Source organism: Pantherophis guttatus, chromosome 4, assembly GCF_059756535.1.
Source record: "Pantherophis guttatus breed Tessera chromosome 4, ASM5975653v1, whole genome shotgun sequence".
Classification (NCBI taxonomy): Eukaryota; Metazoa; Chordata; class Lepidosauria; order Squamata; family Colubridae; genus Pantherophis; species Pantherophis guttatus.
Window position 1 is genome coordinate 148,172,827 of NC_142066.1, and position 27,879 is coordinate 148,200,705.

Below are 27,879 nucleotides of genomic sequence, written 5' to 3' on the forward strand. Positions count from 1 at the left end.
AACTTGTTCTCATTGTCAGCAGTGCCTTGCCTTCATAAATTGTGGGTGCTCCAACATGGAGATTTTCAAGAAGAGATTGGACAGCCATTTGTCTTAAATAATGTAGGGTCTCCTGCTTGAGCAAGGTGGGGGGGCGGGTTTCCCACTCCATAATTCTGCTTTTTATTGCACTTTAAAGAAACACATTGGGTTTATTTATTTTATTCATTCATTAGATGATAACACTGGGTTTAAAGCAAGTTATTTAATAATTCTTTATATTTCTTTTGAGAATATTATGTAATGTGACTGTAGTGACCATGAAGACCAAGCTAAATTGAGTCACTTGTTTGAGATGGGCAGCTTTATAAATTAAATCAATAAATACTGCTATTCTGATGACTTAGAGTTAGAGTCTTTCCTTCTGACTGTACAAACACATGTAGAACTCACACACAGACTTTTGGATTATAATTACTTTGAATACCCTCTGAGTATAATGGCAGCATGATGATGATGATAGAGGTGGAAGAAAATAGAGTAAATGAGAGACTGGTAATAGATAAGCTGAAGCAGACTAACTATAGACAGAATAATAGGTAGGCTGAAACAACAAGAAAAGGAGTACAAGGAAGAAGTTTGAATTATGAAGAAGAGGGGGTTGTAGGATATAGAAAAACAGTAGGAACAGCTAGTGAGTACATTGGGAGCTGGAGCAATGGAGAGTATTAAAAATGAAACAGTTCTTTTCCCTCCCTAAGTATTGCATCTTTTTATTTAATCATTCTAGCTCTTCCCTTTGATTTCTGTTATTTTCCTCTCTGTTTTCCTTTTTTTCTTCATTTTTCCTTGCTCTTTTTTCAATGTTTTGTTTAGTTCTTCTGCTGTTTTTTATTTTTATTCCTCTTTTTTTTTATCCTTCTTTCCTTCCTTCTGCAAGATTATCTTCCCTTTCCCCTTCATACACCTTACTTGTTGGATAAATTGTTTGTCTCTGAATTTCCCTGAGGTATTTATGTGCTATGACAGGACCAGTGATATATCTCATTATGTCAAAGTTGACCATTGGCCCAAAAATATTCTTCATATAAAATTATGTATTTATTGTTAATTTGAAATTTTTAGCTTCATCTTTATCTTCCTCTATACAATATACAGTATATAAATGAAATTGAAAAACCCACACTGTTTTTAGCAATAATTATTTAGATTTGACTGATCCTAACTTAGAAAATGAATTTCTTATGATGATCTTACCGTTCATATAAATATCCTTTTTTGCTTTGAACTCTGTCAGAGAAATTATAGTTGCTGCAACCAAATACCTGGAATCTTTTTGCTTTGCTTGATCATAATAGAATTTCTTATCTGCACTATTTTTTGCTGATATGCCAAACACCATTAAATTCCTGCACATACAGCCATCTAACTTTGAATCACACAAAAGTTTAGAAAGAAAAATTCAGATCTATCTCTTTTCCTTCCTTTTACTGTGGCGTCTAAGATTGAACATTATGGATTCAATCCCACATAAATCCTGGAATTATGATCTCGCTGCATAAAGAAATTGATTCAATATTCTATGTAAAGTCCAAGGAGAAACAAAACAAAACACAATTTAAAAGTGCCTTCTAGCACAATATCACAAGCTCATTTTGACAATCCTCTGCAGGTCACTGTTTGCCATATAGGCTGCTTTTCAGGAAACTCAAGTCTGTTACTTTTCTGGTCAGCGAAAAACATTCATTCATTCATTCATTCATTCATTCATTATGGTTCTATCTTGCTCAATTCAGCAAATGAATGAAAAACTGCTGGTGACCTTCTATCGCTGCATCATAGAGAATATTTTAACTTACTATACCTGTATATGGTTTGCCAATTGCACAGTGGCATATAGGACAGCGCTCCAGAGGGTCAACATCATTGCCCAGAGGATCATTGGTTGTCCTCTCCCCTCCTTGGAAGAGCTTTATAGCTCCTGCTGTTTTAAGAAAGTTCAAAACATTCTTAAAGATCCATCTCATCCTGGGCACCCTTTTTTTTGAATTATTACCATCTGGCAGATGGTACAGGATAATAAAAACAAGGACAAATAGGCTGAAAAACAGCTTATATCCCGGGGCAGTAACCATATTGAATTCTACTGTATAGTGCAATATCAGTGCAATACCAGGGGGTTTCAATTCAATTGTATGGAATGTGAAGGATGTGTGTGTTTTATTTTTATAGTTATAATGTACACTGAAGATGGCATTTAATTTCATTGTACAAGGTGCAACGATAATAAAGTAAACTAAACTAAAACTAAATTAAATAGCAGTTGCAACTAAGTAAAAAGTACTTCTTTGCATTCAAATCAAAGCGCCTTAATACTTTTCAGTTCATTCACTTTTTTTTTCTTCCTAGCATTTCCCAACAAGTGCAGGGTCTGCTTTTTTCAAATCACAACTATGTTTATCCATTGACTACAACAAAAACTGACTGATTGGCTTGTCACCCGAGCCTTAATTGTTGGCTAAGAGAGAGCCCAGTCACCTAGCGCATTTTCATACATAAAGCAGAACTAGAGCTCATAGTCTCCTGGTTCGCAGACCAGCACCATAACCATTAGGCCAATTTGGCTCTCTACAATTCATTAATATATTGATTGAAATAGCAAGTGTTGAATATGTTAAGCCTGCTACTTCTGATTAGACTTCTTAATTTCAGGCCTACATGGAGGACCATTTGAAAAACAAGAATCGTCTAGAAAAAGAGTGGGAAGCACTTTGTGCATATCAAGCTGAGCCTAATGCAACTACCAATGCCCATAAGGAAGAAAATGTCCAGAAAAACCGCTCTCAAGTTATAGTAGCATGTATGTATAGTTTAAACTAAGTGATTTATTTACAGTACTGCTTCACTCTTTATCTAATATTGAATGTTCTTGTCATCTTTGTGGGACAGGTAAAGAAATGTATTAGTACATTGCCCTGGGCATCACATCTTTTACACTGGTGCAACTTGCACAATACATTTTTGTTTTGCATTATATTGATTGCAGCAAGTAATATTTTGCATAGCTTTGGCATTCATTCTATTGGTTGAATACAATAGAGGTTATGTTGATAATTCATCTTAGCTTTTCATACTTTCATCTATCAGGATAAACAATCTAATTCAGTTTGCAATTACAAACTGCTTCACTTACTCATTTAGAATAAATAAATGCCTGTTGGCATCCACAGATAAGCTTTTAAAGTTTCTATTCCGTGTTCTGGGTTACTATAGAAAGCACAGCCATCTAGTGCATTTCTAAAAGGCTTTATATGTCTAAAAGTGCCATATCTTCCTTCCAACAGGTAATGCCAATTATTAGCGGATGACACTTTATCTGCTTTATGTCAGACTATTGAATGCTAAATTTTACAATTAAAAAAATACTGTATTTTACAATAATATAGATTACCTATAGCGTTGGGGCAGATTTTTTTTTTAATTCTAAATTTTATGATTTACAAAAGTCACTGAATACAGAAAGGTGGTATGGGCAGGATTATTCATAGTCAATCTGAAGTTGGTTGGTATCAAAATCAAATCAATCAATTCATTAATTAATTTTGAATGTGAAACTTGCCGTAGTCTTATCAGTAAAGAAAATACTTGGTTTTTTGGTGAATTTGATATCCTTTTGATGAAACGTGATGTTTTATTATACAGAAATAATAGTTACATTAAGATTTGGCTCCCTACATGTTTCTGATGTATAGCAACTCCAGACAGCATAGCTAATGAAAATGATTTTTTTGGTGATTAGTTAGCAACATAAGAGACAGAGATGTGATGCTTGGGGAAAGAGATCTTACATTTTTAGCATATGTTCATATGAAACATTTACTAAAATTATATGTTTCAATGCTTCTGGTTGTCATGTATTATTTTACTTTTGCATTATAGTCATGCTATACGATACAGTAGCTCTATCCAACGAGCAGTACTAACATAGATCAACAACATCATAATGTTCTTATTTTCTCTAACTAGTTGTTCAATGAGCTTGAGATACCATGGGAATATAAAATATCTGTAATGGAATGGGTGAATGACTCTTGGTGAACAAGGGGAAGAATTGCTGCCTGGGAAGTAATCAGATAAGAGATGCAGGAGGCCCTAGTGGTTAAATAGGCAGAGAAAGAAACTTAGGAAGGACTCGCACTAATGGATCACATTTGTACTTTTAGACTTTCAAGATTTATGTCAGTCCTCCCAGGTAAACCAGACAGGAAACAGAACTACATGAATTTATTCTACTCTACTTTATTATAAGGCTACATTATCAAATCTTGTAAGTCTGCAAATATAAACTTCCATCTGCCACTTTTAACTGCTTGATTCATCAGGGCGGATCATTTCTAAGTTTTTTTCTTTGACTTTAAACCACTGAGAGAACCACTGTCTTTATTCTCTGATTGTTTTCTAGGTAGCCTCTCTTCCCTTTGTTCCTCAAGGTCATTTATACATTTCATTACAATATCTTAATGGTTTAGTTTTTAAAGTATTGAATTAGGATGGAAGAAATCTAGTTTTAAATCAGTTGAGTGATTTGGGACCTGTAGTTTTCTTTCTGCCCAACATATCTCATGGGGTTATTGTTGAGGAAATAAAATGAAGGGAATCTTCACTTACCTCTGCTCTAGAGAAAAAGTGGGATCTCAGTTTAATAAGAGAAGGAAAGAAATAAGTCAGCTCTGTAAAGCAGATAGGTTGATATCATACTCCAATATGGTGTTTTTATTTCTGTTTTTGTTTTAACAGCAATAGGAATGTTTTTTTTCGGGTTTTATCTAAACTAATCACAGAGAAGCAAGTGTGGTGCAGCTCAAGTATACAATATTTCTCCCTTCAAACTAAAAAATATTTTTCTATTTGAGTTCAATCTTTGAAATTGAAATTGCTATTTTAATATGCATATTTTAATCTATTCATATAAACAGTATAAATAACTATGTTTTTGGGGGGTGGGGGCAAGATGATCATTGCAGGATATGTTTGAAAGCTGAAAATAGTCATGACAATTCAGACTACATCAACGCAAGTCCAATTGTAAGTATAAAAGAAACTTCTTATGAACAGTGAGTTAAGGTTAATTATGATACAGTTAATTAATTATAGTAAAAGTATAGATTTTATTTTGATGAAAATCATCATTGTAGTCCCTGGTATCTGCATGTACCTTGAAATAATTATATATTTACTAAAGAAAATGTTTTTGTTGCTAACTTTAGTCCTAAAACCTACAGTTTCAAAATTCCTAAATCTGTTTACGTACTTTGGCAAGTCCCTTTCAAAAAGGGCAAATATGCTTTATTGTTGAATTTAGAATTTAAAAAACAAAATTGCCTAACATGAAGACCCTTCTATCTTATTTGAAATTAGCCAATTTCTCCTGTATGCTGCTTAGAGAGTCCAAGCAATAGGTGATAACCTTGCCTGATTGGCCAGAGACTTGAGTTGCAATTTGTTTAGTCACACCTCCTCCTTCCTGCTTAGTTCCAGTTTGTTAACTCAGTCGACCTAGAGAGACTTATTCTGATTATCCTCCATTGCTTGGACTTTCTTTCTCAACCCATAGAAGAGAATTAAATCTAAAATAGCTTCGTTTCTGCTGGGAAGCAGTTAGGGTTAGGGTTAGCCATGTACAAATTTAGATAAATGAAGTGCTTTCAACAGGGAGCACATACCTAACCATTTATTTCTCTTCAATAATTTGGGACAACTTGATTTTTCCCGTAAGTGATTTTTCTCAGTTAACAGAACATTATTAGGAAATATCATAGATCAACTTTAAACAGGTACTCTTCCTTGAGCTGAAACTGACTCATGGTGATTATAAGAAGTTATTACAATTATTTCCTTGGAAATAATTCATACATAATTTGAAATCAGATTTTTCTGGGTTTTGGTTTGTTTTTATTTCTATTTAGCATACAGTCTGAAGAAAACTAGCCTTTTTTGTGATCAGATAAAGTAAAGTTACTATGTGCTACCAACTGCTCTGGATACAGAAACATTTATTATCCAACATCTAATCCCTATCAGCAGAATAACAGCTGTATATTTATTCAGATATAAAAATTATTGCATAAAAAGCCCTGCTAGAAGTGAACTGCCTCAACAATAAAAATGTGAAGTTTTTGTAGAGTTCATTCATCATTGCTGGAAATGATTTCAGCTTTTCCCTTGCATCTCAGCCAATTTTTGTAGCCATTATTATATGTAACAAACTAAATCCTAAATAAAATTTGGCTTCATTTTGCCTCAAAATGCATGAGTCATAGAAGCAATCTCTTGTTACTTGCAATTTTTTTCCAATAACAAAATAGGCTTTGCAGCAAACACTAAGCTATATAAATATATTCTAGTTCACTTGTACTGGATTAAATTATTCCTTTATTGGATGAAATAAATTGCTGTCCTGTATGAGGCATGTTTAGTATTTTATCTTGCTTTCATTTTTAAAATATATTTAAAATATTTTTGAGGATGCTTTGCTTTGTAAGCAAGTTCTAAAGATAAGCTATCAATTTCACAATGATAATCGTTAAAATGTGTGTGTGTGTGCGCACACATGTGGATCTGTGCACATATGTGTATGTGTGTTCTTTGCAAATCTAACTTATACTGGGTAAAAGGAACTGGTGCAGGATAGAAGGAAAGTGAATCTTTAGATGAGATTTAAAATCCCAGTGAATGAATTTTTTTCACTGTCTTTTTAATTTATCATTTACAAGTGATTAAAAGCTATGAAATTTAGATTGATCAAAAATCCAAACTGGTAACTAGGAATATAAAATAGACATAGAAAAGAAAACAATAAAAGAATTTTCACATACAGATAAAAATGTATCACCAATATTACTTATATTTAATTTTCACTGCTACGGTTTTACTGGCCTAAAGTTGGTGTTTAGCCCGCCTAAAATATTTGCTGAAAAATAACAAAACACTTACACAAATATATCAAGAAATTCTGAAGCAAACACAGAAATCTATTCTGTTTTCCAATAATTACTTTTGTAACAATATTTCTGGATTCTTCAGTGTCACTTACAGCATCAAATTTTGATACCTGTTTGTCTTCAATAATATATACAATAAATTGTCAGCAGTACCTTCTATTTTAGAAAAATTGATCAATTGATTTGCAAAAGAATGAATGGGTAAAAAATTTGTTAACAGAAATGTCAATCTACAATGGGAAACACTTTTAAGTCCCTGCTAAACACTCTCTTTATCTTAAGTTGACTGTCCTGATATAAGGAAATTACTGAAGTAATTTTATCCAAAGCCAAGAGCTGTCCTTCCCCAACAAAAGTCAAAGTTCAAGGGCTAAAACCACAAGGGTAACTAAAGCTTATATTATTGTAAGCCACCCAGAGTCAATTAAAAGGGAGATGAGTAGTATATAAATTTAATAAATAAAGCAAACTGCACTCCAGGGTGGATTTGATTTAAATCGAGTTGATTTAAATCACAATTTAAATCACGATTTAAATCACTAGTAAAAAGGCTTGATTTAAATCAACTCGATTTAAATCATAATTTTTAAAGAGCAACTGTCATCTCTGCTACTCCTTTGACCCACTGCTGACTCACCGATAGTCCCAGTGTTGCAGAATATACAGCCTCATGCTACATAACTAAGCTCCATTTCATGCTGAATAAACTAAATTATTTATGTATCTTAAATAGAAAACTATCTTACAATAGATTTTTACCCCAAAAGTTTTTTATTAAAATAAATTCGATAAAAATCAAAAAAATCCGATTTAAATAAAAAAAATCTGATTTTTTTTTTGATTTTTTTAAAAAAATCATTGATTTTTATCCACCCTGCTGCACTCTATGTAAGTTCCACAGTAGTCTTCCCCACAGCAGAGAGGAGTAAGTTCTCTGCTCTTTGCCTAACCCAACTGTGCACTGCCTTGGCAAACTAGAGAAAAGAGGTGAAGGAGTACGAAGGTGAAAAAAAGTAAGAAGCCTTACCTATGCACAAGTTATTGTTTCTGTGGCCAAATAATAAATTCAGTGTGTCTTCTTTATACCACTCTAGTAACACGCCAGTGGTAGAGAGGAAAAAAATAAAAATTGAGGAAACTTTTTTTTTTTTGCTGTTAAAAAAATTCATCATAAAATAAAAATTGGCATTCCATTTTTAAAAACTTCCAATAATTACCATATCAGTAAAATATTGATTGATTATTTTTGTACTACTTGGATATCCCAAACAAAGGATAAATACTAAAGCTAGAAAATATGAACTGGAGTAGAATGTTTATTTCAGAGTGCAAAATGCCTGAGAAAGGCAAAATGGTACATGATGCAATTATATCTAAGCTTTGGAAAAGAAGGATTCATGGGTATTCCTATAACTGTATATTTTCCAGCTTTAGGGTCTGTGGTCTAGCTTCCAACTAGGGCTCACTCAACCTTGGCTTGAGTCTAAATAAGTAAAGTTATATATGGGAAATAGACGGCGCGTGGGGTGGGGGGGCAGGACTTCTTTACACTAGAAAATGACTTGGCCACATCTCTCTTTATCAGAACCACTTACCAACTCGTTCTTAGTGTATACACATGTACACACATTCTCACAAAACCTGAAACATTACATGTTCAAGCTCTGCAAAACTATCTAATCACATATCTTGAGTCTTTAAACATTCTAATGTAAAACCGGATAGAAAAGATGCTTAAAAATTCTTTGGCATAAAATTAAGTTGGAAGCTTTTCATGTTTTCTGAAATATCATAAAATACTGTGGTAATAACTTTGCTGCCAGCAGCTGAATAAAAACCTTGCAATTATAGCACAAGGAAACTCTGACTGTGCAGTATTACATCTATCATATTTGTAGTTAATACTCATTAAATTTCAGAGATATCATCCAGTAATAAATAATGGGCAACTTTTGTTTATAAATCAGAGGTCATGAAAATAAATGGGAGTTCTGCTTTTTCTTCTAGAGCTTGGAAAAAGGAAAGGGAAGAACAACAGCCACTTTAAAAAAATAAAGGTTACCTCTCAGTTTTCTTGCTGTTGAAATAGCCAGACTGAGAATGTGAATAGCTTGACATTTTTTTCAAACACAACATACTTTGTTTTAATATTGTGAATACATACGGAGGATTATTGTGTCAATACAGCTAATATATACTATAAATACACAGAGGATAAAATTTCAAAATATATGAATTAATGGCATTACTTACCACCTGTATTTAAAAATAGAAATAATTCAAAAACAGAAAAATAACTTTTCTTTATTCTGAATTGTTAAAAAAAAAGTTTTCCCTTTCTAATTTATCTCTTCTAAATATCTTCTTTTAAAGAACCTTAATGAAATGTAGTTAATCCTATCTTTCCATTATCTTTTTTCCTTTTATTTTAAATGAAGATGTGCAAGATTTGGGCATATTTTCTTTATATCCTGTACATTTTAGGTTTAGTTTTATTTTTCGGGGGCTCAAACCATGTATGATATATAGTAACATGAAGATGGAACCAAGTGATAACCACTGTCAGTTATATTTCAGGTCAGTTAATTTGAAAAATAGCCCATGTGAATTTTATGTAAATTACATAGAGAACATTATTGGAATAAATATATGTACTTCAAGTTAGTATAAATTGGAAAGCTTACCCACATACATGCACACCTACACCTAATGTTTTGCTTTAAAATTGTCCAAAACTAAATAATTAAATGAAGATTAAATCTAAGAGCTATAATATAATATAATATAATTGCTATGATATAGCAATTAGAGGAGAGGAAAAAAAGATCCTAAATTGGTATGAAAATGATCTGAATTGAATTGCATCTTACAGAAAAAATGTATTTTTTTAGGTAGGATATGTTTTCTGCATTAAATTATATCATTTATTTATTTAAATAATTTTTACAAACACCCAACTTAGAAACAATATAGAAAGACTAAAGCCAGTAGTTACAACAATAACCTAGAACTCCTGAAGTAGATAACACATGCCAATCACAAAATCACATCAACAGTAATCATGAAACATCCACAGTATGTTGTTTGACAGTATTTTTGTTTTTCTTTTAATACTGAGTATTTTGTTTTTACAAATGATTTTATTTCAGCGTACATAAATATTCATGAAGTATATGTTAAAACAGAAGGATAAAAATAATGCTGTCTTTATAAATAAGAATCTGAATTGTATCACTACAGTATGAACTTGTGGGTAACATAAACATGCAGTAAAAATTAACATCAGAATTTTTTAAAAAATAAAATATAATATGCTGTAATGAATTTATATCAAATACCGATCTAATTTTAAATTATTTTAAGTTAGTTTGAAATATAACTTGGTATTAAAACATCTTAGCTTTCTAGATGCCTCAGTGTGACCCCTAAACATAACATGCTGTATGGCAGAAATAGCTATAATTAAAAACTTCCTTATATTTTGTTTCAAGTGATCCTTGAACTACATAATAGTTATCATGTAAAAAAAAAAAGTAGACAGATTAGCTCACACTGTCACTTTTCGTGCCACAATAATGAAAATTTTGTGAAGCAAAAACAATGCAGTATTTTTCTACAGAAACTATTTTGAATTCAGCCAACTTTTATTTTGTATTGCCTTGAGCATCCAATACTTTGATCTTTATCATGATGTCCATCAATGCTGTTACTGCCCTTTTCTATTTTTTTTCTCCCTTATCCAATTGAGAATGATTTATAGATGTGAAAGCTACAATTGATTATAAGATGCTTTGGATTTATCTACTTGTATACAACTTTTTATCCTGCCTGTTTACCCAAGAAGCCAGGATTACAGATATGATTGCCTTCATAATTAATTAAATAATTATGTTATTCTGCATTATTTTACTTATTTTGAGCACTGCACTTACACTCTATTCAGATGTTTACAATGAAATATATATGACAGCTTCATTCTCATCTATTCTGAAGAAAGAAATAATACCAAACGGGAAGGCAAAGTCTATACTGGTAGTCCTTGACTTACATCAGTTTATTTAATGACCAAAGTTACAATGGCATTGAAACAAGTGACTTATAATCATTGTTCACACAACCATTGCAGCATCCTCATGATCACATAATCAAGATTCAGATTTAATTTAATTTAATTAATTTAAAGATTAAAGATGCTTGGCAACTTGTTCGTCTTTATGACAGTTGCAGTGTCCTGGTGTCATGAGATCCTTTTTTCCAACCTTCTGACAAGCAAAGTCAATGGGGAATCCAGATTAACAATAACAATCATGTAACTAACTTAACAATGGCAGTGATTCATTTAACAACTGTGGCAAGGAAGGTCATAAAATGGGGCAAACTTCACTTAACAAATGTTCCACTTAGCAACATAAATTTTGGGTTCAATTGTGTTCATAAGTCGAGGACTACCTGTATTTTCCTTTCTGCAGTTGAATGATAAGAATAATTGATAAAAATATTTATTCTTCTCAGTACTAGTTATGGAAAAATATGAGCAGAAATGCTAATAGGCTCATGTTCCATTCTTCGAGCCTTCTGATTGGCCATTGTAGGGCTAATTGGTTGACTTTACTAGGTATTTGGTTTGGTTCAGCATAGGTCAGATACTCTTCATGTCAATATGAAACCAGCGCAGAAAATATGACACCATTTATAATTTTCAAATTCTTGGGTCAATACTAACAGGCAGATTAGATTTTATGAAAATAAAATCTGCTCATTGTTTCATTTTGTTTCTGCTTCTTCCTATTTGTTGCATATCCTGCTTCAAATACTTTGAAATTTTTCCGAATTTTATATGATTAATGTAACCTCTTTGCTCTGGTATCTCATACTATAGTTATGATCCTGATTAACAGATTTTTTTTTCTTAGCCTTCTTCAACAGGCTCGTTTTCTATTATTTTGTTGCAAGTATAAATACTAGGTGTAATGGTATGTGGAAATGACCCTGAGGGATGGGGAGGCGGAAGAGATGCTGCCTAGGGAATGATGAGACACAAGAAGTAGAGCCTGCAGTTGCGTAAAGGTCAGAAAAAGAAACTTTGGAAGGACCTGTTCTAATTGATCAGACAGTTAAAAATTGGTGGGAAAATTTGTAGCTACACACTTACAAAATTCTGCTAATGTAGTCTTACAATAAAGTAGAATTAACACATCTGGTCATGTTTACTTGGAAGGGCTGACATTAATCTAGAAATGCCCATACTGATTTTTTTTTTTAATGGACCAGCAGGGTTTACAGCAGTCAGTATCAAAATAAGAGTATGGATTTTAAAAGTGATTAGTCCAAAACCAGAACAGTTTTGCTAAATTTGACAAACATCACTTGGCTAAATGTGCCAAGTTCCCTTTTGGCTAGTGTTGTACATGTAAAAGTCATATCATCTGAAATAATTTAATAAAGATAGTCCTTGATTTACAAAAGTTCTTTTAGTGACCGTTCAAAGTTACAACGGCACTGAAAAATATGACTTACAACCATTTTTCACACTTATGACCATTGCAGCATCCCCATCACCATGTGATTTACATTTGGATGCTTGACAACTAGTTCATATTTATGGTGAATGCAGTGTCCCGGGGTCATGTGATCCCCTTTTGCAACTTTCTGACAAGCAAAGTCAATGGGGACACACCAGATTCACTTAACAAACCAAGTTATTAATTTAACAACTGTGGCGATTCACTTAACAAATGTGGCAAGAAGAGTCGTAAAATGGGGCAAATTTCTCACTTAGCAATATAAATATTGGGCTCAATTGCGGTCGTAAGTCGAGGACTGTAAACTATAAGGATCTTAAGTAAAATTTTAAAATCATTCAGTTCCCAAATTCTTTTTAGGAATGTTAAAATAAGCAATAACAGAACTATATATAATTTTAATCATTATAGGAAACGTCAAATTTACATACTAGCATAAAGAAACCATTTTCCATTTTTAATAATTTCTATATTGTGATAGGGAGGGGTTGTCAGAAGGAGAAATAAGGGTTAAAACCTCTTCAACATCTGCAATGCCTTCATTCACATTAAGGGGGTGTTTTTCTTGGAGGTAGGCAACACAATATTAGTCTATGGCATGTATTATATATAATACATGTAAATAGATAGAATGACTCAGTTCTTTACAAAGTCAGCAGCCCTAATCTGATTACTGCTGCTTCAGAAAGTAGTTTCTGAAAATATTTCCTAAATTAGGAATCTAACTGAATACACAGATTAAAAACAGTAATAATGAAGCCATGGTAGAATGTCCTAGAATTTCATTTTTTAAAATTTTGCTGTTAAATTTCAATTTGAGAGAAAGGGTCAAAGAAAAGGATTCAATTTTATTTGTTTTTCTCATAGCATAGCTGCTGCTAAGAATACCAGCAACTTTTCAGAACAGCATTTTAAATGTTTTGTTTTTTGAGGTTTGAAGTTTGGATCTTATAATTACTTAGTTGACTGCTTTAATTTGTATTTTGCAAATGTTCCATTGGTTTATTAAATGCTTTCATCTATTTTTAGTATTAAATTTTGTTGTATTTTGGGGATATAATAAGTGCAGTTGTTCAATGAGATTTAGTATTCTTGTAACTACAAGCAGAATATTAACCGTACTCCTGCATGTGTGCATATTTGAGTTATTATCAATGTTTTTTGTTGTTTTTATTGTAGTTTAATTCCCATCCACTGATCTTGTCCTTATTAGGATAATGGGGCCAGAGATTTAGGACCTGAAAACACATCCATTGGTTTGAAACATTCATTGTAACTACGTAAAATCCTATTTTACTCTTCATGGCTTTGTTTGAGAAAATTTCATTTTTTTTATGTTCAGCCACTCTTTGAGGCAGATGTAATAATTAATCTCTTTAAACAGAACTTCTTCTTTTGAAGGTTAGAAGCCTGTATTTTAATCAGATGAACTAAGCAGAAAAGCTAGGATTGAGGGGTTTTTCCTTCAATTCTGCTTTGTTTTTATATGCTTATGCCCTTGAGTACTATGATGGAAATAAAAGAAATACTTAAATGTGCCCTGCATTCCTAATGCTCAATGCTTAAAAATGTTTGAAGCAACATCTATGTTGCTATGAGACTACAAACCATTGAATAAATGCATTTTGTCAGCAAATGTTCCTTAAATGAACTCATACTGCAAATTTTGTTAATTGTTGGGTATTAATATTAGACTAGTATCACTGATTTGTTTAGAAAAAGTGTTCCTTTAATACAGAAAGAAATACTGTGTTCTTGCTTTCTTCACGTAATAGCAGAAGTACTTTTCCTAGTTAACTTAGTTCACAAATATAATCCAGAATGTCAGAATTCATTTTCTCTTGCTAAACACTTTTAATTAGAGTCTCCCCACCCGTCTCCTTTTTTCACAGATGGACCATGATCCTAGAAACCCTGCATATATAGCTGCTCAGGGTGCATTGCCTTCTACTGTCACAGACTTCTGGCAGGTAAAGTTACCATTAATTGATTGACTTTGTATTTAAACCATGTTAAATGTTGACAATAATGTGAATTTCCAGTAGAATACCTACATAAGCTTGCTAATGTATATATGTGATTATGTGTTTATTTACAATGACTTACTTCAGAGTATCCTGTATTGATGTAGAGGAAGGAAATTATCAGATCAAAATATGCCCTCCCTGGTCACAAACGAGTTTTTTCTAAATACCGTATGTGATTCGTTTATTAGAATTATTAGTGTGATTTTTTTTTTGAAGCAAAGTTAGCCATAGATGTAAGAAGTAAACAGAAAAATATTTAAAGTGCCATTTGAGATATCTGAACCTAACAGAAGTGATGGAACAAAGTCAGAAAAATGGACATAACCAGATACGTGATGAAAAGCTTTGCTCAAAGTTTTATTTATTTATTAAATATATATGTTCCCCATGTCATTTTGAAAAGCTGGCAGCATATAAATTTAGTTTTTTTCTTGTGAAAAAAAGTGAGGATACGGGTGTCTCCATGTAACACAGTAATTAGGACCGGCAACTCTGTCAATAGAAATCAAAGTCATAACAGGCAAAATCACATGACCACATCAACTTACAACAGTTACCAATTTCTGGTTGCCATAAATACATGAATTCAGCAATATTGTTAAGTGCAGTGTTAAGTGGCCCCAACTGACGTTCATCATCTTCTTGCTCCAAATGCGGATGCGGTATGTCTAACATATGGCTGGGCTGCAAAGAAAAAAGGCAGAAGCAGTCCTTTTGCTTGGGCTTTGTATTCCAAAAAGAAAAACCAAAAGCAGCAAAAGGAAAGGGAATTCGAGTGCACTGCGATTCTACAGTTGCTTTTTGGCTTTCCCCCACAGCATCAGGGCAAAGACCAGCTCCCAACCTGACCCAGCAGTTAGGCCAGGCATGTCTTGTCAGCAGCCAGAGCAAGGAGACAGCAAAGGTCAGTTGGGGTGGAAGAATGCAGAATGGCAGGGACTCGAAATGCAGGGTGACTATAGCTGGGATGGGGTGGGGCAGCTGCTGTTTCCCAAGGCCTGACAAGCTCTCCCAGAGTCACACTGCTTTGTGGCTGTTTTGCCAACCAGCAAAGTCCCTTACCTTATTGAGGCTCAGACTGAAAGCAACCAAGTTCAGAATGGCTTAATTGGGGTGAATATTCATTTAATGACCTATGGTTCTCAGTTAACAAGAGCAATGGGAAGTGTGGAAATTGTGGTTACCAAGCGATATGGTCATTACTTAACTAGGTAACATCTTCAATGCTAGAAGGGACTGGGGTTTGCTGTTGGTTTATATATAATAACATGCCCTGTTGGTGTTGGTGGAGATGTTGTTTTCTTCTTGGTAGTCCCTTGATTAGGCTGTTGTTCACTGCTTGATGATTTGTCTGAGTTAGTACAGTGGGGCAAAAAAGTATTTACTCAGCCACCAATTGTGCAAGTTCTCCCACTTAAAAAGATGAGAGAGGCCTGTAATTGACATCATAGGTAGACCTCAATTATGAGAGACAAAATGAGAAAACAAATCCAGACAATCACATTGTCTGATTTGGAAAGAATTTATTTGCAAATTATGGTGGAAAATAAGTGTTTGGTCACCTACAAGCAAGCAAGATTTCTGGCTCTCACAGACCTGTAACTTCTTCTTTAAAAGGCTCCTCTGTCCTCCACTCATTACCTGTATTAATGGCACCTGTTTGAACTTGTTATCAGTGTAAAAGACACCTGTCCACAACCTCAAACAGTCACACTCCAAACTCCACTATGATGAAGACCAAAGAGCTGTCAAAGGACACCAGAAACAAAATTGTAGACCTGCACCAGGTTGGGAAGACTGAATCTGCAATAGGCAAGCAGCTTGGTGTGAAGAAATCAACTGTGGGGGCAATAATTAGAATTGAATAATTAGAATATGAGCCTATTGATGACTGATTTGTCTGAGGGCCTAGCTTTCAGGAATTCTCTTAACATTTTAAAAATTTATCTAGGTTTGAGATGTTCACAGTGTTCCAGTTGAAACTTTGATTAAGTCTGTCTACACATTGTGAAATCAAGGAGTTTTCGTCATGTTCATAGATGTACTTTACTGGTTTTTTTCCTGTCTCTCTTATAATGCTTATACTATATGTTATAGATGATTCCTGGTTTTTCTTCTTGTGCTATAGGAGAAACACTGTTTAACACTATTAATATGTTTTGGAGAGCTTTGATTGGTGTGCTACAGTGATTCCATATGGTTGTAATAGTCTGCTGGTTGTTTCTGTTGTGACTCCTAATTGTGGGTCAAGGACTACCTGTGTACAAAAAGGGTAAGGGTTGTGTCACAAAGCTGCTGTGTTCTATGTGACTTTTCTTGTTCCCCATTCCCATCCCACAATTATCACTGATTAGGAAAATTCAATTTGTAACACATCTGTAGGGTACCATCTTGGATTGGCTGTATTATCAGAGTTTTCATAATCTCAGAAGATACATGCCATATTTTTCAGAGTATAAAACGCACCTTTTCCCCCCCAAAAGTGGGTGAAAATTTAGGTGCGCGTTATACACCGAATGTAGCCCTTCCCACCCACTGGCCCCCACCCTTTGGCCTCTGCCTTGCAGCAGTTACCTCCTTGCAAGCAAACAGCAAGAAAAAACGGCTCCTTTCATCTTCAGCACAGCCTAATTAGCATAAATTGATTGGATCGGCCTCCCAACTCTCAGCTGATTTGCTCTCAGCTGTTTTGTGCAGGGCTCTACTGCTTGCTGCAAGGAAGAAAATTTCTGGAGCAGATTTTCTTTTCCTTGTGCTAATCAAGCTATGCTGAAAACGAAAATGAAAGTAAAGCAGGCTGTTTGCTGCTGCAAAATTGTGCAAAGACAGAGGGAGTTTTCTTTTTCTCCTTTTCCTCACCAAAAAAGGTAGATACGTCTTATACTCCAGTGCGTCTTATACTCTGAAAAATACAGTAAATATATTTTCTTGGATGCGCTCCTAAGAACTAAGAGAACGAGATTTGCAAGCAAATTGGGAGAGTTGTACAGAGTTTTAAGTTATATGTTCCTAATTCATTATTAGATGAGAGTTTATAATACATTACATTTTAAAGTAAAGGGGAAAAAGCCTAAGTTATTTGAATTTTTATTGAGTTTCATTAACCCTGAACAATACCTGTGCTGGCTGAGTGATGGCTACCAATGGAAGAGAAGACTGGTGTTATTGGGTGTTTAAATTCAGGGAAAAAATGGAAAAGAACATTTTGTACCTTCTTTGATTTAAAGTTATTTAAGAACAATTTTGAATAGAATCTCCCCCACTACCCCAGGAAAGTGGTTCCTAGTAATTAAATATCTCAAGGAAATGGATATGCATGCTTAGTAGATTCCTTCAGAGAGTCAGGAGTACAGGTGTCAAGGCACCTAGGAAGAGTGCTTTGCTTCATATTTTCCCTTCTACGTTTCCCCAAGCAAAATGAGTCATGTCGGATGTCCAATGAAAGTTGGATGTCCAGTGAAAGAGATTCATAATCAAGGGTATATTTTCTAATTATATATTTTCTAATTATATATTAGAACATATATAATGATATGACTGGCTTTTTATTTCATTGGGAAGAAATAAGAAAAATTAAGCCTTTGTCTTTCTGTTTAATTATTTTTGAGTAACTATTATCAGAGACAGAGGGTGAGTGAATAGATTTGGCTTCTTTATATGGAGCCTGAGATGCAGTAAAGTCAGGAATTTACAGAATGGCAGTGGGAAGCATTATTTTGTTTTGGGACAGTGCAAATAGGCTATTTTGTTCATTTTAAAAACTAATTTCAGAGGACTAACAGCTTTCACAAATCTTTTGCTTCTATAATTGTTCAGCTCTTTTTTCTTTTTTTATTCCCTCATTTTGTTTTCTTGAAATATTCCAGTTAGTCTATCAAAAGAAAATAATTAAATTCTGCTTTTCTATCTTACTGCATTCTATCTTCCCTAATGCTTTGATTTGTAGTCAGGATTAATTTGTGTGCCTTAGTTTCCCTTTTGGCCTAAAGGATTGTTCTTGGAAAACAGTGAAATGTGACTTACATATTTTTGTTTCTATCCTCTATTCTTTTATTTGAATTTTATATCTAGTTGGCATGCCCACTGTTAAGCCAGTTGCCATTGCAAACAGTATTCATATATGGCTGTAGTCCTAAACACAAATATATTTACTAAACATTTAAAATTATGTTGGATGTGAGTTTATAATGAAAAGTTAAATGAGTGCTTAAAATTTCTAAATAAATAAAATGTAAATTATTAAATTCAGAATTGAAAGTATTGCTTAGTTTAAGATAAGTAATGTACACCAGCATATTCTAGTGATATGCTATGTAGATTAGTTGATAACCTAAACCTCTCCAGGATATTTTGGAGTCCATTCATTCATGATAATTGCTGGTTTATATGAATACAATTCAAAGCAACAAAAGGCGCCATATCTGCAAAGTCTTTTTTTTTCTTTTTTTGCTTTAATTTATATGCCGCCCTTCTCCAGAGACTCAGGGCGGCTTACAATGCATTAAGCAATAGCCTTCATACTTTTGTATATTTATACAAAGTCAGCTTATTGCCCCCACAATCTGGGTCCTCATTTTACCTACCTTTGAAAAGATGGAAGGCTGAGTCAACTTTGAGCCTCGTGAGATTTGAACTTGCAGTGATTGCAAGCAGCAGATGTTAATAACAGTGCTTAAGGCACTGTACTACAGGCTCATATCTTAGTCTTAACAAAAGTCTGAAACCTGAGGCTGAGCCAAACATGTAATAAAGTAGCAAGTTCTGCAAATCATTTAAAGCTTCATAATCGGGCTTAGGATTGAGGTACATCATTAAAGCAGTCTCATATTTTGCAAAGATCACACAAATACTTTCAAATATGTCAGTAGTGCTTGCATATACGTGTATCAGTGGTGAAATTTAAAAGTTTCCCCTACCGGTTCTGTGGGCGTGGCTTGGTAGGAGGTTCCTGTGACCGAGTGGGCGTGACCAACTTGATGTCACTCACAGCCATGCCCACTCAATCACATGACCACCACCAAGCCACGCCCACAGAACGCGGCAGAAATTTTTTTAAAATTTCTATTTTCTATTCTAAAACCTTATTTTTCCCTGTTGCGAGATGCCTGCAGCTGTAGCCTCTTTTTTTTGGTGTGCCTGGAGGCGCTTCTTGTGCCAAAAGATGCAGTGGTTGCAGGCTTCTTGTAGCAAAACTTACCGGAGTCGCACTCACCTTCTTAAACACTTGGGGAGAGGACAGCCCTGACCACACCACTGCGGAGACCACGGCGCTTTCCCTTCGGCCTGGGCAGCAGTGCTTACCTGGCTGGGCCAGTGCAGGTAGCCCTTCATCTTTCCGAAGACCAGGTCACCGCACTTATAGTCACGCAGCCGGCCAGAGCAGGACAAGGCACGGGCAGAGAGGCCAATGCAGCCCCCTGGCTGAGCAATCACAGTGGCTTCACAGCAACAGGCGCACCGCGGCCACCTTGCCTGCCTTTGCCACCATGAGCTGCGCTTGGAAGCTCTCCCTCCCCACCTGGCTGCACGGTGTACACACGTCCGCCTACCCTCCCGAAGCAACTCCACTGCCGTTCGCTTTTCGCAGCGGGAGAAGGAAGAAAGCAAACAGTGCCGCCGCAGCACATGCAAGATGCTCCCGTTTTTAAATGCACACCGTTGCCTGCTGCAGACAATGAAAGGGAATAGCAGCGCCATGGCAGTGCTCTGGGAGGGCAGGTTGGCCCCGGACGTCCCGGGGCTGTTGCACATGTACACAGGAGGGAGAGCAGTGGTGGTGGCCCCTATTCTGCCCCAGCTACGGACCACAAAGGACGCAGCACACACAAAGTCCATACAAACCTTAGTTTACTAATTAAGGACTACTAATGAGCTTTCTTAGTAGTTGTTCAAACACAAGTACAGTTTAAATCAGTCTTTTCTGAACAAGGGCTGTTAATTTAACTTCATTAACAGCTGCCAAGAGTCCAAGGAATAATAAATCAATTCTGAGGAACAGTCTTTCAGATAACAGTAAGCTTACTGTGGTTGGCAAAATGCCCATAAGCAATTTGCAGGAAAAATGACAAGAGCGGAACAAAAGCCGATCAGACGTTTCTGGAGGCAATACGCAAAGAAGTATGAACGAAGTTGTTTTCTGCAAATTGCTTCAGTCGTCGTCATTCCTTAAATAGGCTAGGGGAGTGGCCAATTAGCCGCAAGCCTTATTCTCTAGGAGACCTCCTCCTGAGGAGCCATTCCTGCCTTTTGGCAGCTCTGTGCTCCCATGCATTGAGAAGAGGCTTCTCCTCTTCTTCCTCTTCACTTATGGGAGCTTCTGGAGATTCTGAAGGCCCTGACTGAATCCCCGCCTTTGACACCAAATCTTCTCCAGCCTCCTCATTGTCTGACTCAGGTGCCAGCTGCACAGGCTACTGGCAAATCACCAGCCTCCTCGCTGTCAGAATCAGCTACGAGCTGCACAGGCCACTGACGGGCCACAACAGCCCCTTCTAAGCCCATCGCACGGAGGCGAAGGTGGGCAAAGCAGTTGCGGCATGCCTGTTGCTGCAGAGGCACTGCGATTGCTCAGCCAGGGCAGCCTTGGTGGGGGCTGTATTGGCCTCTCCACCCATGCCATGTCTCACTCCGGGCGGCCGCACAACTATAAGTGAGGTGACCTGGTCTTCAGCAAGATGAAGGGCTACCTGCACTGGCCCAGCTGGGTAAGTGCCACTGCCCAGGCCAAGAGAAAGTGCTGCAGGTTCCGCAGTGTGCGGACGGGCCTGGCCATCTCCCCATGAGGGCTGCTGCCCTGCCGGCCATCAGAGGTTTCGCGCCTCTCACTCCAGTTCTTCACTGGCGGGAAGTGGCGCCACAGCCGAGCCTCCTTCCCCCAGAGTGCCAGACTCTGCGGGCCGAATTCCCAGAGTGGCGCCAGTGGTCAAAGAGAGCAGGCAGCTGGGTGGGTGGGTGGGAAGCCAGTGGGCTGCTTCGGAGCACCAAACCCCGCAGAGCATGGAAGGCACGTGGGCCCGGGTGGAAGGTGGCCTTTTCTGCAGCATCCCCCTCCCCTCTTTGGATCGCCCTGCAGGGGGGGCTCTGCCTTTGCAGAAACAGGATGGGCCCATGTGCAGCAGCTCAGGGATGTCCGCTTGCCCTCCCGGAGCACCGCCGCTGCCCTTCTCAGCCCCAGCCCAGCATCTCATTTCCATCAAGGACCAGCCGCCCACCCACTGGCCAGGCCAGGCGGGATGCCGACCTCAGAAGGCAAGCAAGCGTGGGGAACCGCCAGGAAGGCAGCATGGAAGTCAGGCAAGCATGGCAGGGCTGCGGGGAAGGGAGTAGGCTGCTAGCTCCCTTCCCCGCAGGCCTGCCATGCTTGCTTGCCTTCCACGTGGCCTTCCACTAGCCTGCCTTTGCAAGTCAGCCACAGAGATGCCGAGAAGGCAGCGTGGAAGGGAAGGAAGCATGGCAGGACTGCGGGCCGTGGACCGGTTCAGGGGTGTGGCCAGCTAGCAATTGCTACCGATTTGGCGAACCAGCCCCAATCTCTGCTACCTGTTCTCCTAAACCGGTCTTACCATTAGCATTTCACCTCTGATGTGTATGCACAGCCATTTCTTCCATGGGATTGTCACTGAAGCAAATTGGCTGTACATGAAGCTAACAAAGGTTTCATTCACCTTGTGACAGTTTGTACTACATCTAATTAGAAATGTAAGAGATTGGCATTACTTCTCTGAATTAAATGAAAATGAATTAAATATGATATATGTTTTATGTTCTTCAAAAGAATTTAAGTAGCCTTCAAGTAAATTTTAAGGTAGTCTTAGTTACTGATGGGTGTTCAAATAATACAGCAGAAAGCGACACAGGGAAACCCAAAGGAAATGTCAGTAGCTATAAAAATATCAAAAAGATTTATAAGACTTCAAGAGAGAGAAATAAAAGGGTGATTAAAAAGTCAATAAATGATGGAACTCCAAAAAGATTGAGATGATAGATAATGATAAAATATATTAATAAAAAGAAAAAATAGAAAATACAGATAGGGAAAATAATAGCATACATATTAATAGATAATAGAGTCTATTATAATTAAAAATAAGCTAAGATTAGTAGATGGAAGTTTAGGATTAGGTAATCTAATTATTAATAGTGTGTTAAAGTATATTTTGAATTTAAATTTTAAGGATTAGAAATGGTGGAGATTTTGACATATATTCCCAGATTGATTAAATTTTATTAATATTTGGTCTTATTAGTAGTCCTAGACATTTGGGATATTGAAATTATGGTGGAATAATGGAGTAATTTTCAAAATATTAAATATTAGTTACTTAGTAGGGGATAAAAAATACATGGTGCAAAGAAATGTTATTTAGGTTTAAGTGAGTTAATGGAAAAAATGATAATTATAAGGAGAGAATAGTGCTGTTGAAGTTGGAAGATCAGGACTATGCATACTTATTTGTATTATTACTGTTAGCATTGTTTTAAAAAGATTTGACCCAGTCAATACAATGTCCACAAATTATGTATGGTGTATATTATATTAAAATATATATATTTTAAAAAATAATTAGCCAATGCAAAAAATATTTGTGTAAATAAAAACAGATTTGAAAAGTAAATTTTGAGGTAGCCATAAAATGCTCATCAACATTTTTGTATACCGTAATATTTTTTAACATAGTTTCATTTGGACATTTATCCAGTGTGATATTTTATAGTCACAGTTGAGCCCATATTTATTTCTGTGGAATAATAAATTACAAATTGGTCATAAGTAAATCTATATAACTCCCTAATTATAAAATATTGCGTAAATTATAGTAGGAATGATTAAATACATCTTGGCATAAAGAACACTATAAAACTGGGGTTAAACTCGATTTCATTGAGGGCTGCATCAGGGTTGGGGTTGAACTTGGGGGGCCAGGGGGGACATAGCTGGGGTAGTCGTGGCCAGCTCAATGTTGCTTATCCGGGAGGCATCTGTGGTGGCCCAGGTGGGGCTGGGGGGATCATTTGTCTCCATGGGATGGCAGCAGCCCCTTGCTGAGTCCAGGGGGATCTAAGTATGACTGTGTTCTGGTCTAGATGGCCACCACCAAGTTTTAGATCAGCGTCCGGCCAATCTGGACTGGAGCTAAGGCACCGTGGCCTGGTCCTTCACTGTTTCACTGTTTCCAGGGCAGCCTCGTGGGCCAGCTCTTACCAATGGCAGGCCAGATCTGACCCCCAGACCTTGAGTTTGACACCCCTGCTATAAAATTTAGCTTTTCCAGATGTTTGAATTTGAACATCCATAATATTATGAAAAATTATATTTCTTTCTGTTCTTTGATTGTGGGAACATGTTGAAAAACTCAAATGCGTATTAAGCATGAAGTTCAAATTTCTATTTGAAAAATCATAAGGCAAATTAAATAAAAATTTTGCAACATCAGTACTTGCTTACATTACTTTAACAATCTAAAGCAAAACAAAAGTTTTGGCATACAAATCATAAACACCAGCAGGTACTATTGCTTTCTTTTTGGGGTAATTGTTGGCAATAGTTGTAATTAAGATGACTCAGATTTTGAACTCAGTGGAGAATCTCACATATATCAGGTGTCAAGTTTGGAGACCATCATTTGCGCTCTAATCCTGTTAACATCTGCTGAGGAGGCCAGTTTACTCTTTTCATCTTTATGTCACTGTGATCAAATTAAATTGAAGGAGCTATTAAATGTCTTACATCAGAGTCAAAGAAGCAATCCCCACATTGTGTCATTCTAAAATGGTTAGTTTTTTCTCCACATATATAGGGAGACCAAGATACAATGTCATTCTCCTCCCTGGTTGCGAACGGCAGGCAGCGCTGGGTAGGCTCAGTCAGTAGACCAATCAGGACCGGGTCTGCAATGAAGCTTAGCCCCGCCCTTCCTGCTGCTCTCTCCAGTTTATCGACTCGGTCGACTTGGACAGTTTAGTCTCCTGCCTTTTCTTGCAAAAAAAAATAAAATAAAATCCTTTTACACCAACAGTTCTTTTAAGAACTAACAGGGCAATCAGGCTGAGCCTCTCGGCTGGGAGGATTCTTCCGGCCTTCCGGACGGCCGAACGAGGCTTCTGACTGCCGGCGAGCAGTCCATCAGGCTGGGCCCACGAGTTCGCTCCGTAGCCCTGTCCTGCACCGCGCTCGCCCCGTTGCTGCTTCGGGCGAGGCTTGGCTGCAATCTAAAAGCCTTTGCTTAGCAGCTCTTCGCAGATCCTTTGCTGGCCTTGATCTGCTCATTCTGCTGGTTCGAATTCTTCTCCTGGCGCGAGGAGCGCAGTGAGTACTACGGGGCCTCCCTCCATTCTATCCCAAAAGCCTGATTGCCAAGATGGCGGATTCTCGTTCCTCCAAAGCTGGGCGTGGGGCTGCTTCCCAAAATTCCAGGAAACGCCACAATAGCGATCCCGGGGAGGGGACTTCAGGGCAGCAGCGCAGCCACAAAAAGACCAAGGTGGCCTCTGTCCCTCAACCTAAAGCAGCGCAGGCCTCAAAAGACGAGCAACGCAGGCATAGGGCCTTAGAAAGGGCCGTCCACAAGGCACAGCTTCAGGCCTCCAAGGAGGCCATGGCTGCTCCTCCTCCTCAGGCATCCCTTCAGGAGCCTGTTTCTGAGGCCTCTCACTGCCATGCCCAGCCCCAGGCCTCCCACAGGGAATCACTTTCTCCAGATCGAATTGACTTGAGGGCTTCTCCCTCTTCCAGCACAGCAGCCATTTTGTTTGCCATTTTGAACTCAGTGGAGAACCTCACATATATCAGGTGTCAAGTTTGGAGACCATCATTTGCGCTCTAATCCTGTTAACATCTGCTGAGGAGGCCAGTTTACTCTTTTCATCTTTATGTCACTGTGATCAAATTAAATTGAAGGAGCTATTAAATGTCTTACATCAGAATCAAAGAAACAATCCCCACATTGTGTCATTCTAAAATGGTTAGTTTTTTCTCCACATATATAGGGAGACCAAGATACAATGTCATTTTCAGACAAATAATCCCATAGGTATACTTGTTTCTGATTTGGATTAATTTTTTAAGGGCTAAAAGAAAGAAAAATACTGAGCGTGATGGATAAGATTTTAAGTATAACATTTCATGTTCTTGCTCTAAAACGATGAAGGAATGTTAGAATGCTTCAGATAATGTAATCCAAAAAAATATTTTTTTCTGTTTATATTATCTCTCCAGACAGTTAAATTGTAAATATAATAAATAAACCCTCTAAATTATCAATGGCTAACAAAGAATTGAATGGGGTTATTTGTAACAATGAAAGAAATACATAAAGCTGGAAAACTTGTATTTCTCAAATAATAGCTCAAGGAAGGTTAAGAGATACTTCTGTTTCAAGCATAGAAAAATTATAGGCATCAAAGTGTTAACATATAGTTGTAATGGAAGTCAACGAATTCACAATATTATTAACTTTGAGTGTCAGCTGCTTCATAAAATGACATATAAGAAATATACTCCAGGGTAATTGCAAAATTGTTTGTTTAAATTAACTTCATTTGGATTTATGCTCAAAGGAAATTTTAAGAGATTTGACGCAACTTCTCTAATGAAATATATATATTTTAACCAATAAGAAGGATTGCCAAACTGTAAGAATTCCTTTTCCTTTCTGTGAATAAGTAGGCTTGCATAATGTTACACTTGGGTGACACAAGCAACTGCTCAATGATTAGTTTATGACCTAGATCATTGTGCTTTTATTGCACTCATAAAAAGAGTGTTTCTCCTCATTTTTGTAATGGCTTCATTGAGCTGCTGTATCTTCTAAAGACATATTAAATTGTCACATGCTGGAAAAACCAACTTCTCTGTCCAATCTTTGTATGTGCATGTGTTTAGCACTAATAGCTTAAAAGTAAGGTGTATAGTTTATTCTTTGGAGTGTGTAAATTAATGGAGCCAAATTGATGGGATGGGTAGATGTAATGAGTGGAGATGGTCTCTCAGATAACTTGGCTCCATGCCATGGAGGCCTTTAAAGATAAAGCATTTTAAATTGGACCTGTAAGGAAACTAGCAAACAGTACAGCTTGTAGAGCAGAAGTGTAACATGAGCCATTTAAAGGGGCACACATAACTGTCTGTCTGAAATTCTTCAAGGACAAGTTTCTTGTAGACCATATTACAGTAGATATACTACTGTACAAGAAATGACCAGGCCATGAGTGACTATGAACAGAGCCTCTCAGTACAGGAACAGGTGCAACTGACACACAAAACAAAGCTGTACCTTTGTAGCCATGATTGCTACCTGCTCTTTGTGTAGGAGTCTCCAGTTTAGAGGATCCCAGATCACACACTGGGTCTGTTTGGGAAAATGCAAGTCTGTCCAATAACAAATATGGCATAAACCATGAACTGGATGGCCCCAAAATCCAGAGCCATTTAGTTTTGTCAGTGTCCAGCTGAAGCCTTTTTGCTCCCCTTCCAGGTCCCCGTGGTCTCCAGGATGTGATATCAACAGCATCACTTATTCTGTAGGCAGAGGCAGCAAGGTATAGTTGGATATGATCAGCATACCAATCAGGGTGGATAAAAATCAATGATTTTTTTTAAAAAATCAAAAAAATCAGATTTTTTTTTATTTAAATCGGATTTTTTTGACTTTTATTGAATTTATTTTAATAAAAAACTTTTGGGGTAAAAATCTATCGTAAGATAGTTTTCTATTTAAGATACATAAATAATTTAGTTTATTCAGCATGAAATGGAGCTTAGTTATGTAGCATGAGGCTGTATATTCTGCAACACTGGGACTATCGGTGAGTCAACAGTGGATCAAAGGAGTAGCAGAGATGACAGTTGCTCTTTAAAAATTATGATTTAAATCGAGTTGATTTAAATCAAGCCTTTTTACTAGTGATTTAAATCATGATTTAAATTGTGACTTAAATCAACTTGATTTAAATCAAATCCACACTGATACCAATGATTTCTCGCTCCATAATAATGGATAATACCATCCAGTGGCTTCATGTAAATGTTGAATAGGACATCTGTTCAAGAGCCCTCAACCCTGCAGGATCTCACAAATAGAGGCTAAGAATGAGATCACTCTCCTCGAATTATCACTGATTATAATTGAACTGAGGAGAAAGAAAGAGAACCAGGATGATGTAGTGCCATCCATCTCCAATCCCCAGAGCCAATCCAGAATGATACCATGGTCAATGGTATCAAAGGCCATTAAGAGGTCAACAGATCATCCAACAGCATAACCAATGTTGCTTCTTTCCCATACCCAGGTCTTAATCCTGACTAAAAGAGGTCCAGATAATCTGGTTCATCCAGAATCCTTTGTAGCTACT

The 27,879-nt window shown here is 36.7% G+C and overlaps 1 protein-coding gene across 1 annotated transcript in view; it reads left to right on the forward strand.

The window, feature by feature from the left end:
- Positions 1-27,879, forward strand: part of PTPRN2 (protein tyrosine phosphatase receptor type N2) — a 717,244-nt gene that overhangs the window by 643,039 nt on the left and 46,326 nt on the right. Inside the window, exons 15-17 of the mRNA XM_060683595.2 lie at positions 2,692-2,839; positions 4,991-5,064; positions 14,395-14,472. Coding sequence (XP_060539578.2) covers positions 2,692-2,839; positions 4,991-5,064; positions 14,395-14,472 — 300 coding nt within the window. The remainder of the gene's footprint in view (positions 1-2,691; positions 2,840-4,990; positions 5,065-14,394; positions 14,473-27,879) is intronic.